We start from the raw sequence: 13,850 nt of genomic DNA on the forward strand, positions 1-13,850 counted from the left end.
TAATTCTAATGTTTTTATAAAGGTTATGGATTCTATTCCAAAAATTAAAATATATTTTAGTTAAAAATCAAAATGAAGTAAAAAGGTATTTTACATGTTTATTTATTTTTAATTTGTCGATGCATATATATCAAAATAGTTAATTATAATAAAAAAAATAATTATAACTGACGATGTGATTGATTATCAAATTTTAAGATATTAGATGAGTCTTGAGTTTAATAAAATAAAACTCTAAAATACACAACCTTAATACAATCAAAATTTTAATAGGAATTAATTTTTGACCAATTTGCGTCAACAAAATTTTTTCTAACATTTCTTAAAAAAAAATATCATAATGATTTACATATTCTATGATCTTTCATTATATATGATTAATTTAAGGTACAAAATCCTTTTCCACTTATTTTATTTGCATTAAGAAATTTCACTTCCTTTCATAGAAATTACAACACGCAATAAATTAATGGTTATTTGCTTTCTACAAATAAAAACCTTACACTGTAAAAAAAAATTAAAAAAATAAAAATAAAAATTGTTAATTTACTAGAACCCCTGCGGGAGAACAAGGGGAAAATGGCGGGAGATGATGAACAGTACAAGGTCGAATAGAAACGCATCAGAATAAATAGCAATTCTTCTTCTTCTTTTTCTTCTTCTTCTCCACGGTGGTTGTTAATTGTGATTGGTGAGCGAAGTGCAGAAAACGATGGAGGAAGCGACGGAGAAGAGTTGGAGAATGGAAGTGGAGGAGAAGCTGAAGAGGCTGCAATCTCTTCTCTTCGGCGCCGAGCGCGCTCTCGAGAACGAAGACTTCTCCTCCGCTTACGTCCTCACGCTTCGCCTCCTCGGCTTCCTCGACGCGCACTGCCACTCCCACGTCGACCAAGCCTTCATCCACCCGATTCGCCGCCTCGCACTCGCCAAGCTCCACTCCGCTCACCGATCCCTCACTCCTCAATCTGATCGGTGCGTTTTTTTTTTTTTTAATTTTAATTTTCAGCATGTTTTGCTCACAATTCTGAACATGGAATCATTTGGTTTTGAATTTGATGCTTTTCATTATGTTTTTTTCATGTTATTTAGAGTGGGAAAGTTGTAAGAATTCTGTCGAAATTAAATTAGTTAATAAAGGGAGAAAACTTATATACACAATAGTTACTGATTGAATTAGAGTTTCCCTTCGGTAATATGACTTATATTTAATTGAAATAAAACTTGGATGCTGAATTGTGGTGTTGCTGGTAATTTTCTCTAATTAGAATTTGAGTTAACATTTAATTGAAGAATAAATCTTGCATATAATACTTTAGACATTGCTGGTAATTTTTTATGCTAGTAATGCTATCTCATCAGAATTGGACTTTTACTTTGATAATACACGTTAACATTTAATTGAATCTTATATTAACCGAATTACTTAGACAAAGCTCTAATTCTAATAGTAGAATAGCACTAATAGTATCTATAGTACTATTTCTGAGTTTTATCCTTAATTGAATCCTTTATTACACATGTTACCAAGGTTAAATTCTAATTTTAAGGGGAGAACAGCATGAGCAGCAACTATGGTACTACTGCATGTGAGTTTAGTCCTTAATTAAGCGTATATTCAATAAAATTTTATCATACAATTTTATTTTGATAATTTTCGGTCAATGGTGTTTCAGCTGCACCAGATTTCACATTAATATTTGTTTCAACTCTGAACTTATAAAGCACACTTCCATGTGGTGCAAAGATAAAATTATTTCACATTGCAGTGGGCGCAATTCATCTCATTCAGCAATTGCAACCACATCTACAACTGCAGTCACAATTGAAATAAAGTGAAAAGAGTTTGGAAGAAGATTAAAAGTGAACATAAGTTTAACTAAATACTTGTTAGTGTAGGTATGATAAGTCTAAACTAAGCCTGTTTAAAATTGAAAGAATTCGGTCAGTATTTGTCAAGATGTGAGGATAGTTGTTGGAGAAGTCAAATAGTGTGTTTGGATTTTTGTTTGCAATGTCCCAACCCATGGTTTGGGCGAAAAATTGAGGGTATTCAGTCAGAATTTATCAAGATTCGAGGATAGATGGATAAGTTATAGTGCATTTTGTTTGTCGGTTGGTATTGGTACAACCTCAAATTTATGTTTTATCAAAAACACCAAGAGATATGTTTCTCCATTGTGTGCAAACAGAAAACCAAACGCATACTTAACAGTCTGTCTGGGTTTCTGTTTGCATAATGATAGTCTGAGCAAAATACTTGTCTTGTATATTTTACTCGAGCCAAAATTTTGGTGTTTGAAGTGAAAAAACAAAATGCTAAGAGTGTTCGAAAGCCACTCTTCTTGGTTACTTTGAGAGTCGTGATAGTGTGTAAACTCAAAATTCACATGTTTGATCGATATTAGCAAGCTTTTAAATTATTATCGAATTGTAGTTGTGGTCTCGTTGTGATTTTTAATATTGTAGACAAAGGCGGTTGATGTAACCAGAATTGTAGTTGCTTTACGCGCAAAAAGACCCCAAATGTCTTGACGTTGCCGCTGCAATTGCAGATGCAGACATTCTTTTAAAACCTTGAATTTTGGTTCACTTTCACATTTGTTCACTCTCGTTTTTCTGTTGCTGACTCTATGTTTCTTAACTATTTGGTTCCTCACTATATTTTTAGCCAAGCTTTTGAGCAAGCAAAGAAGTCTCCAGGATGCATTTTTGGCACAGCAGGAGATATTGACATTGAGAAGATTCGGAATTCGAAGTATTTTCGTGCTCTGGTCAAGGAATCTAAGGAAAGAGATGAGAATCGATTAGTAAGACATGTTGACAATCACACTGTAATTAAAATCCATGTATTTATTGTTTTCTGCTCTTCCAGATTGTTGAGGTTATGATTAGCGAATAAAAGATGTCTTTTTTGAAGATATATTATTTAATTCAGGTTGATCTACCGGGGAAACAGGACAAAGCAGGCAGCAGAGCCTTGAAGCAAATGGTGCAAGCTAAGTTGCCATCTATGTATGGGATAAACAGCTCGAGGACTAGTAACAGTTCCACGAGTTCTTCGAACATAACAAGTAATAACTCTGAGGACTGCATGATTCTTGATAGGCCTCAATTTCATGCCAGCCGTACAAAGAGTCCTTGTGTCTCTTCTATCTTGCACGGTGAAGGAGAAGAAAGAGCTTTTGGAAACACATTTTCCACAAAACGTGTATACATGGAAAACAATAGCCCCAGAGTTGGATATGTGAAGTCACCGTCAAGTAAGGAGGAAGTTAATCCTGGTTTTTGTGGCAACGGGTTTGTTACTGCTAGAGCAAAACTGGTATAATTATTTCTACCTTATTTGTCTACTTTCTCCTTTTTCTGTCATTGAATTTGGCAAATTAGAATGGGGTGACATATATATTGTTTCCTAGATTACCAATTATAAGCGTTTCAATTTTATTGTCAGATTTGGTTCATGTTGTTGCCCTTTTTAGTGCACTGAATTTTTTCATGTGTTATTCTCCTAAAAAGAATGTGAACTTTCTAGATGAAACTTAAACATTCATTCTTTATAAGGAAATTCCCTTAAAAGGGCGAGCAAACTCGCTCTATTATTATCAAACAAGCTTTCTAGCAAGAGAAAGGAAATACTCATTATCAGCTAACTTTTATCTGAGTTAGACACATTTTTTCCCATTCCTTTCGTGTGGTAATTTCTTCGCTTGTAGCGATGTTAATGCTTTCAAATTATCGGGGCAGGAAATGGAAGCAAAGAAGCGAGGAGTAGGTGGTTCACCCAGTGCCTCTGTCTCACCACAATGTGATAACAATCCTACCAACAGGTATCATGGTGGGAGATCATATGGTGTTTCACGACGTGGTCTCCGTGGTAGTTTTGTTCCCCCTATTAAATATAATGGGAACAATGGTGGATATATGAGCTCACGCATTGCTGGAAAATGTGATGATTCTTTAGATGACTCTACAAAGAAATGGTTAGTAGTACAACCGTCATATTATTCTTCAAGTTCTTACTTGCTCCCCATCTGCACTAACTCTCAAATTCATTCTCTTTGCCTAGTACACTCCAAATTCCAAGTGACTATTCTTTATTTCTTTAAATTTTGTAGACATTGTCTTAAAAAGTTCAGTCTTACAATATACTCATCTAATGGTGGCGGAGGGGAGGGGCGATCAACCCTTACCTTAATCTAGTCTTAAAGTCTTTTTATCTACATATTAATTTGTGATGTTTCAATCATTCCTCATGCAAATATAAACAAAATGAATTTTTCTTTATCTATATTTTTTAATTGTATGTACTATGAGACTAGTGTTTTTGAACTTTCCCCACTTTAAACCCTTTCCTCTCTTCGCAATAAGTCGTAGATCTCAATCATGATTGATGATTGGTTGGATGATATATGCATTCACTTTCTAATGTGTTTTATATGTTTGTAGTCTGGAAATCTTGTGTGGTCCTGATGGTGAGCTTCCTGAGAAATTGAGGAATTTGGAACCTCGCCTCATTGAACATGTTAGTAACGAGATTATGGATAGAGATCCCAATGTCCGTTGGGATGATATTGGTAATATAAAAAGCTGTTCATATGTCTGCTTAGTTCACCAAATTGGCAGTTTGCATACTTATGAAAGTATATGCCGTTTAATGACAATGTAGCTGGATTGGAGCATGCCAAGAGTTCTGTTAATGAGATGGTCATACTTCCTCTGCAACGTCCTGACTTATTTAAGGGCTGCCGTGCCCCTGGGAGGGGTCTGCTTCTGTTTGGTCCACCAGTAAGTACAAAATTCTCTTATTATGATATAAATTGCAAAGATTCTGGTCTTTATATCTCTTATCTTTGAATGCTAGGGAACTGGTAAAACAATGATAGGAAAAGCCATAGCAGGGGAGGCCAAGGCAACATTCTTTTACATATCTGCAAGTTCGTTGACCAGCAAGTGGGTAAGTTTGATATGCTTATGATTTAGCTGTTTATTTTAAAGGATTGCTGATATATTTCTGTTAGTTAAATATCTTGTGAATGTGAAGTTCATCAAAACCTAGATTACATTATTTTCTGCAGTTTTAGTTAGGTCGTGTAACCATAATTCCACAAACTATTGCAATGTTTCTTACTTCTCTTAAATGGTTCCTTTCTGTGCTATGATAATTATAGATTGGTGAAGGTGAAAAGCTAGTAAGAGCCCTTTTTGGAGTTGCCAGTTGTCGTCAGCCAGCAGTAATTTTTGTTGATGAAATAGATTCACTCCTTTCTCAGGTATGCTATGTTATAGCCAATAAAGGCAACATCAATTTCTTGCCATAGTAGGTTTTGACATTCTGAGCGATAGCATTATCATCTATAAGAAAGTTCATGACATGCAATTTTACCGTGTGGAAATTTACTTTAACTACGCCATGAAATTTTTTGCTCTTCATCAGTTAATACAAATAACTTGTTGCAGCGTAAGTCAGATGGTGAGCATGAATCAAGTAGACGGCTAAAGACGCAGTTTCTCATAGAAATGGAAGGCTTTGACACTGATAGCGAGCAAATTCTTCTTATAGGTTATCACTGACACACTGGGTTCAAGTTCCTTTTTTAATTTGGCTTTGCAATACACTCCATTTTTAGCTTACTACCTGTATCTTTCGTGACCATTAACAGGTAGCTAATGCATGGCCTTAGTTAAACAATATTTTTTATTTCATCTTTGGCAGTTGAAATGTGTTATAGTAAACTTAAGACAGCATTTGAGCATGAAGACGGTTTATATTTACTATCAAGGACAATGAATCACAACATAGGACTATTATGTGATCATTGTCATACTTTCTCAAGGCCTTATTGATTCTATGTAAATTCAAAAAGAAGGAAAATTTAGGGCCTAATTGGTTTGAGAAAATGTTTTTTTTTCATGTCTTTTTTCACAACTTAAATGTGGCTTTTCTGTAATTATTTGTGAAAATAAAAACTAAAAGTAAAAAAAAAAAATTTCTCAAAAGCCATTAGCTAGCCTATCTTTGTTTTCTATTTTTTTATTTTTTATTTTGCTAGATGATTGGTGGAGGAAGGACGAGTCCTACACATTTTGCTGGTAATAATGGCACCATCCGTATTGATAATCTAACCCATCAGCATTATTTTAGAAATATATATCAAAGGTGTTGTCGGCTTGGTCTATTCTGACGTACAAGAATTCATTTTATGAACAGAAAACAAGTTTGATCTTGTTATCAATTTGTTCTATTTCTATATATCATGTTAGTAGATATATACTGTGGTAATTGTGATCCTTCAGTTTTTTAGGCCCAGAAGATTTTATTTCTTAGCGTTTCAATTTAATGGTAGTAAGCTTTTCTCACATGAATTGTTGCTGTTATACTATATGTAATAGAATTTGGGTAAAATTTATACAGGGGCAACAAATCGTCCCCAAGAGCTTGATGAAGCAGCAAGAAGGAGACTCACTAAAAGACTTTACATTCCCCTACCATCCTCAGGTGCTAAATGCTAATCATGATTCTCCATCTTGTTCATCAAACTCTTAGCACCAGGTGACTAACTTATTTGTATTGGACATAAAGATGCAAGAGCTTGGATTGTACGTAATCTTCTAGAAAAAGATGGATTATTCAATCTATCACAAAACGAAATGGATATCATATGCAACTTAACGGAAGGTGTGAACTTACATTTCTTTTCAAGTTAATTACAGCATCTTTTCTGCATAGCAGTTTGACTGTTAGTTTAAAAAGGTTTAATTATCCTTATATTTTTATAGTCTCTAAAACTTTATCTTTTAATTTCTACTTTTTAAAATATTCTATTTTAATTTCTATCATACTATTTTTCTTTTCTATTAGTAAATTTGATCATTTAGTCCTTATAGCAATGGACATAGAGACTAAAAGAGAAAAAAAAAATAGCATGTACAAAGACTAAAATCAAACACTTTTATGTAGAAAATTAAAATGTAACCTTTGTGAAATTATAACTAAAAGGATAATTAAACATTTAAAAAATAAGAAAAAATCATTGGTTTCTGGTGATTGATTTACTTTGCTTTTACTTGGTAACCTTTCTAGGTTATTCAGGATCAGACATGAAAAACTTGGTGAAGGATGCTTCCATGGGTCCCCTAAGAGAGGCTTTAGGACAAGGCATAGAAATTGCAAAGTTGAAAAAGGAGGACATGCGGCCCGTAACTCTAAAGGTATGAGGAATGCAGCGTCATGAACCTAAAATTCCTTGACACATTTGTCATTTGGACTAATTTTAAAGTGGGTTTTCTTCTCTGTGTAGGACTTCGAGAATGCCCTCCAAGAAGTGAGGCCTTCTGTTTCCCCAAATGAACTTGGCATTTATGATCAATGGAACAAGCAATTCGGAAGCCTATCACTGTAGAGTGTAGAGTGTAGTGGCTATGTGTTATCACTAAATGGAGATGGTAGCAACTAGCAATGACATCAACCAGATAGAGCTGTGCCTCAATACTTGCAGTATGGTAATCTTTATGATTAAATCAACTCACATTGCGCTTTGCACAACCCATTACATACAAAATCAATTGGAAAACAATGACCAGGGGGTTTTATGAAATTTAGGTCTCACACCAACCATGTTTTGCTGGCCTTTGTGATCTTGATTACGAACATGTTCAATTATCAGGATTAGCTAAAAAAGCGTCTGTAATTGTTTGTCTGAATATTTGCTGTTTTGCTTGATTCAGAAACACAACTACACTTTATGAACTAAATACCACTAGTCTTAGCATTTAAATCTCAGAAATACTTTTAAGGGAAGAATAGTGAAATAAATAAAATTAGTTTATATATAAATTAATTTATAAAAAAATGTTAGTTTTTTTTTAAAGAATTAACTTATTCGTAAGTTAATTTTGATTTATAAAAAAGTTTATTTTAATTTTTATTTTATTTTTCTAAAAATATTTTGAAGAAATTTGTTTAATTTATTATACTTGTCGGGCAACATCAGTCCACATCATTCGTTTTTCCTGACTAATGAACCAAAAATTCGATGACATTGTGTTTTGTTGACCCTTAGAAGTCAGAAATCCTAATAAATTTAATCAGTCCATAATTTTTTTCAAATGTCAAAATTTGATAATATTTAATTCATATTTTTTATTTATAAAAGGTCTAATGATATTTAAAAACATGCAAATTTTAATGAATTTTTTTATAAGATAAATTTTATGATTTTTAGTAGAATTTATATATATTACATTCATTTAACAATATCATTCGAACTCAAAATTTTGTATATTTTATTTTCTTTTCTTTCTTCTTTTTTATCTCTTTTATCTTGTCTTTCTTGTTTCTCCTTTTCTCTGCTTTCTCCTCATTTTTTCCCTTTTTCATTTGTCTCGTTCATCTCTTTTCCATGTCTCTTTTTTTCTTTTCTCATTTTTTTAAATTATTAAATGTTTAAATTTTGTCTAATATTTATTTTTATAAAATTTAATATTAAAGTTTCCAAATTTTAAATATATATTGAAAATAAATTTTTTATATGGTAAAATTAGTTTTGTCTAATATATTTAAGATTTAAAAAAATTGAATTAATTTATTCAGTCAAATTAATTCAAAGCTTCCATTTAATATATATATATATATATATATATATATATATATATATATAAAAGTTGAACTTGTGTTAGTATATATAATATTAGGAAAAAAAATTGTTTTTGCAAAGAATATCATTCTAAAGGATTTTTTTTTTTTTGAACCAATAGACAAATTTGTATTTTTAGCGTTACAAACTAAACCAAAGAGCATCTTAAGGATTAAAAGTGTTAATAGGAGAAAAAATTGGAGACTAAAACTGGTTAAGTTTTTCTTAACGACTAGGAGTAAAATTCCAAAAAAAAAAAAAAAAAAAAGGGATTAAAAGTATCTTTAACCATAATAATAAGCATAAATATAAATACAAATATACCCAATCCGTTAAAAATTAAAAATATCCAAATTAATATATGAATTCAATAAAAATTTATTACTATTTTTTACAACATAAAAAAAATAGTACTTAAAAAATAGTTAAATCTATACTAATAATAAAAAAGAGTACCTTATTTTGTGTACACTTATCTTATTTTACCTTTAATAACTATAAAAAAAATGTCATAAATATAAAAACAACATAAATTGTTTTTTCTGTTTTTTCATGAAGGTACGTAGTGTTTTTTTTTTTTTTACTAGTTTATATATAAAGTGCTTTAAGTAAATCATGGCTGTCTATTGTCTAATAACAAAGTAAATATTCTTAAATTGTAGTGCACGAGTTATTTTCAAAGCTTTTTTTTTTGGTTTTTTTTTTTTGAAGAGTAAAAGCTATAGCTATATAAATAATCAGACAATGTAGTTATAATATTAGACCTTTATTTTTCTTACGGCAGTAAAATAGACACAAGAATTTGTGAAGCATAAAAAGCTAATGTTCACCGTAAATACATATAAATTGCTCAATTTTAACAAACTTAAATTCTTAATCAGATTTCAATGTGATTAGCGGTGAAAATCACCCAAAAAAAAAAAATCGATAGTCACATGAGAACATGAAGAAATTGAAATTTAAAATTCAAAAGATTTATCATAATTGGGCGAATAAAAAAATTGAATAAGTAGAAATATTATAAATGAAAAGGAGAAATAAGCGTGTAGATGTAGCTTTCCATTGCAACACCACACAAAACGTACTAAAATGTCCAATGTATATATTATTATTATTATTATAAGTAGATTATAAGGGGAAATTTGGTAAGGGAATTTTTTTTTTTTTTTACTCGAAAGATGATTTATGAAAATTATAAATTCTGAAAATCATGATTATTGTGAATAACTAAAATATTTTTAGTTATTCATAAATGCTCATAAGAATATTTATATAAGATTTTTAGGAAGTAAATATTTTTAGGTTTGGTTACAATAGTATATTCTTGGGTATATAAATATTTTTTACAAAAATATTCTTTATTAAAATAAACTCATTATATACTTATTTACTGAAATCTTATTATAAATATGACATTAAAGTATTTTAAAAAGTTAAAAATTTATAGTTAAATTATTTAAACATAGAATTCAACAAAGAAAAATGGTACATAATAAATAATAAAGATAAAAACATATTATTTTATTTCATTTAAATAAATAAATAAGTGTTAACAAATTCATTAAACTCTAGAAATAAAATTGACTTTAATATTATTAAAATTGACAAGGTCAATAAATGATGAAACACAAGAAAAAGAAAGAGAAATAGAGATATGAGAGGGAGAGAGAGTGAAAGAGAAGGGGAGTGAGAGAGAGAGGAAGATAATTAGAAAAATTCCTTCTCACAAAATAAAATTATCCACACTTATAAGGATCTTAAATTGAACACGTATTTTATTTCTTGGCTCTCTATATATAGAAGAAAATTATAATACAAAATTTGAATCATATAATTCTCCTAATTAAAAAAAGAAGGAAACAAATCTCTAAAAAAATATTAAAAACAAATAAAAATTTGTAAATCTAAATAATACCCTAATGATTACAAATTCCTAAAACAACTCCTTAAATTTCTATTTACTCAAGTTATTTGAAATTTGAATTATTTTCCTAAAAAATTCTCGCTTAATTAAAATTTTCAAATAACTGGATGATTAAAACATTTATCTTTTCAAAACATGTCCTTCCAATATTAGGCACCTCTTGTTGTACACTTTGCATCCCTATTTTGAACTAACATAACTATAGTCTTATGATGTCAACTCTTCTAATGAAATTATATTGGATGCAACAAAAGATACATATCTCACATTTTCAAAAGTTTAGATGACCCCCATTGTGAAGTTTCATTCTCATAGTCCCAATGCCTTTAACCTCCATTTTTCACCATTTCCTAACTTAAATTGACCAAATTCACCATTAGTTTTAAAGTGAAAAATATCGTTTGGTCTTTACACATGTGCTTTGAGGTAGCAAAATCCATTGTGCATTTTGATCTAGCAACTTTCTCAGTAGTTGCCAAATAAACATCTTGTTGTGAAGGTTTTGGAGAGTTATCATCATTTCTCTTCACAATTCTCAATTTTTGAAGGTTCTCTCTCATTTCTTTACACATTGATTGCACATGACCTTTCTTCCTACAATAGTAACATTGCACGTTATTCATATCTCGTTCTAGATGTGATTGAAAATTTGATCTTCCTCTAGGTTCATCTTATCTCCATGAATTACTTTTCCCTTGCTCAGAATGTTACATGGCTAGTGCGTGACCTTCAATATCAATATTCTCATTGTTCATCATTCTCTCATTTTCTCTTAGAGTGGATGTCACTTCAATGAACTTCAATGATGTTTTTTCCTATAAGCAACGTCTAAACTAAAGATTTATAAGACTTTGGTAGTGAAACCAACAACAATACTACTGTTTGCTCTTCGTTAGAAATTTTTTCATTTACACTTAGTAATTGACATACTAGTTGGTTGAAATGATTAATATGATCATGAAGATTTCCTCCCATCTCCATTTTGAGTTGATACAACTCCATCTTCAAATATTGGAGATTGGTTAACGACTTAGATGCATAAAAGCCTTTAAGTTTCTCCCACAAGGCTTGTAGTCTTGTCTCCTTTAACATGTTGGACTTGATCTTGGTAGTAAGAGCTAACTGAATCATGCTCACAGTCTTCTTTTGGATATGACTCCATTCTCTTTCATTGATAGTATTTAGTTTTTCATCTTCCAAAGCCTAATCAAGACCTTGTTGCACTAAATATCTTGAATGGTACATTGCCGAATCAAAAAATTTGTTTTACCATCAAATAACGGTATCGCAAACTTTTGTATGTTCTTTTTCATAACTCTATGAAGGATAAATTTATACAAGATCATATTGCTGCAAGTAGAAATAATATATGTAGCTAGTTACTAGAAAACACATAAAACAAGGTCAGAATAGAAATTTATCAAAATATAGAGTTGTTAAGATTAAACTTCACCAATCTCACCCTCATGTACGTCCTATGATATATATATATATATATATATATATATATATATATATATAATTTCCATTACCCAATACCTTTGAGTTCACTGAATTCATTCAAAACCAATTCCTTGATTTAGAAATTCTAAGGACTACAACTTAACAATTGATTCCTCAAGCTATCAAGTTAAAATCCTTGCATTAAGTATGAGAAGTTTTCCAACTAATAACTTCAAATCTATTCTTATTCTTTGAGGCTATTAGGTGCTTTGATTCAAAACTAAGTTCAGAAAACGTTTTCCAACTGAAATCCAAATTAAAGATCGAAGATGAGTGATCAGATCATCCAAGCATTAAGAACAAAATCAAACCTGTTGATACTGAATAATAGAACCTCATATATATGAAAATCAAAAGGAATACATGAGAGTTTGATGGTTACATTTAGTCTCAATGAAAATAAAGATTAGCCCCTCATAGTGATGGGAACCAACCCAATATACATGGAAAATGGGAAGAAGAATAAAGGAAAAGCTAAAGAACCCTTGTTCCCAACTGGTTACAGAGTAGGGAAGAGAAAGAGAGAGAGAGAGAGAGAGAGAGAGAGAGAGAGAGAGAGAAAATGAATCAACTGTTTCAAAACTGCTAAGCGCTTAGGAGTTCTTCAAGGTGAAGTAACTTGTAATGGCTTAGCCCCTGGTCCAATGGCTGAGCGCCTGAGCTTCAAAATTTTTGCCTCTTTGACTCTAAATTGCTCGGTCCTTTTTCAATCGCTGAGTGATTTGGGGTTTTCTCCCACATGCTTCTCTGCCTTTAAATCGCTCAACCCTTTTGCAACCACTGAGCGATTTGGGTTTAATTTGAAGCCTTTATCTTTTCAACATCTGCAAAACAAACACCCCATAAATTGATAAAAATTTTCATCAACTCTCAATAAAAAGTCTTATTTCATATTCTTTTGATTTTATTTACAACCTTAAGGGTTTAACTATAAATTTCATACTAAAATAATTAGATAAGTGTCAAAATTGATTAAACTAATTACGTAAATTTGACACTTATCACTCTAATACCACTAATGGAAAAAATTTCTCCTCACACAATAAGATTATCCACATGTCTAAAGATCTTAAATAGAACACACATATTTTATTTCTTTGCTCTCTATATATAGATCAAAATTGTAATACAAAATTTGAATTATATAATCTTCCTAATTAAAAAAGCAAGAAACAAATCTCTAAAAGATATTAAAATATATAAAAATTTCTAAATCTAAATAATATCCTAAAGATTACAAATTCCTAAAATAACTCCTTAAATTCTCACTCAATTTATTTGAAACTTGAATTATTTTTCCAATAGGAGAGGAGAAGAAAGAAGAAGTGAAAAAGAGGGAGAGGGAGAGGGAAGAATGCAGAGTGAGAGTAAGAGAGAAGGGGAGAAAAAGAAATAAAAGGAAAAAGAAACAAATAATTCATAAAAGTTAGATTTTCACCTTCCACAAGAATGCTTTTGTGGAAAAATGAAATAAAAATAATTTTTGAGAAACTATTGTAGTAAACTTTTTAAAAATAACTAACAAATATGAAAAATCAAGATTCTTGATTCTTAATTAAATAAAAATACCCAACTTCCCAAACGTCCCCCTTCAGTGTGTAAATAATTCTTTTACACCTCCAATATTCCCTCTTTCAATTGAAAATAAAATGAGTCACTTTAACCAAAATTTATCTTGGGCAATAATTTCTACAAACTTCTTTTTATTACCGTATCTCTTTACATAACATTGTTGCGTAATATCCATAAACACATCACGCATTTATTAAGAAAACCACATGAAATCACGT

At 30.7% G+C, this 13,850-nt stretch overlaps 1 protein-coding gene across 3 annotated transcripts; it reads left to right on the top strand.

Moving 5' to 3' along the window:
- The first annotated feature begins 547 nt into the window (after positions 1–547).
- On the top strand, positions 548–7,775 carry LOC109791839 (P-loop containing nucleoside triphosphate hydrolases superfamily protein). 3 transcript variants are annotated; one of them, XM_083060904.1, is made up of 13 exons: positions 548–972; positions 2,669–2,846; positions 2,936–3,322; positions 3,745–3,980; positions 4,447–4,574; positions 4,667–4,785; positions 4,862–4,954; positions 5,169–5,270; positions 5,458–5,560; positions 6,413–6,496; positions 6,581–6,676; positions 7,082–7,209; positions 7,299–7,775. In XM_083060904.1, exons 1-13 carry the CDS (start codon positions 713–715, stop codon positions 7,398–7,400), a joined length of 2,016 nt encoding a protein of 671 aa, XP_082917030.1. In that variant the 5' UTR covers positions 548–712; the 3' UTR covers positions 7,401–7,775. The 3 variants fall into 3 exon arrangements, with proteins under 3 accessions (XP_082917030.1, XP_020206777.2, XP_020206778.2); XM_020351188.3 differs by having other exon boundaries at positions 2,669–2,831; XM_020351189.3 differs by having other exon boundaries at positions 549–972; positions 2,669–2,807.
- Positions 7,776–13,850: the final 6,075 nt, after the last annotated feature.

The sequence above is a fragment of the Cajanus cajan genome, chromosome 1 (genome assembly GCF_000230855.2).
Source record: "Cajanus cajan strain Asha chromosome 1, NIPB_CcT2T_4, whole genome shotgun sequence".
Lineage (NCBI taxonomy): Eukaryota > Viridiplantae > Streptophyta > Magnoliopsida > Fabales > Fabaceae > Cajanus > Cajanus cajan.

Excerpts from the sequence above, each read along its gene's own strand:
- LOC109791839 (XM_083060904.1), top strand. The coding sequence starts at position 713 with ATGGAGGAAGCGACGGAGAAGAGTTGGAGAATGGAAGTGGAGGAGAAG. Across the intron at positions 5,561-6,412 it reads CGAGCAAATTCTTCTTATAG|GGGCAACAAATCGTCCCCAA; the intron begins GTTATCACTGAC and ends AAATTTATACAG. Across the intron at positions 7,210-7,298 it reads TGCGGCCCGTAACTCTAAAG|GACTTCGAGAATGCCCTCCA; the intron begins GTATGAGGAATG and ends TTCTCTGTGTAG.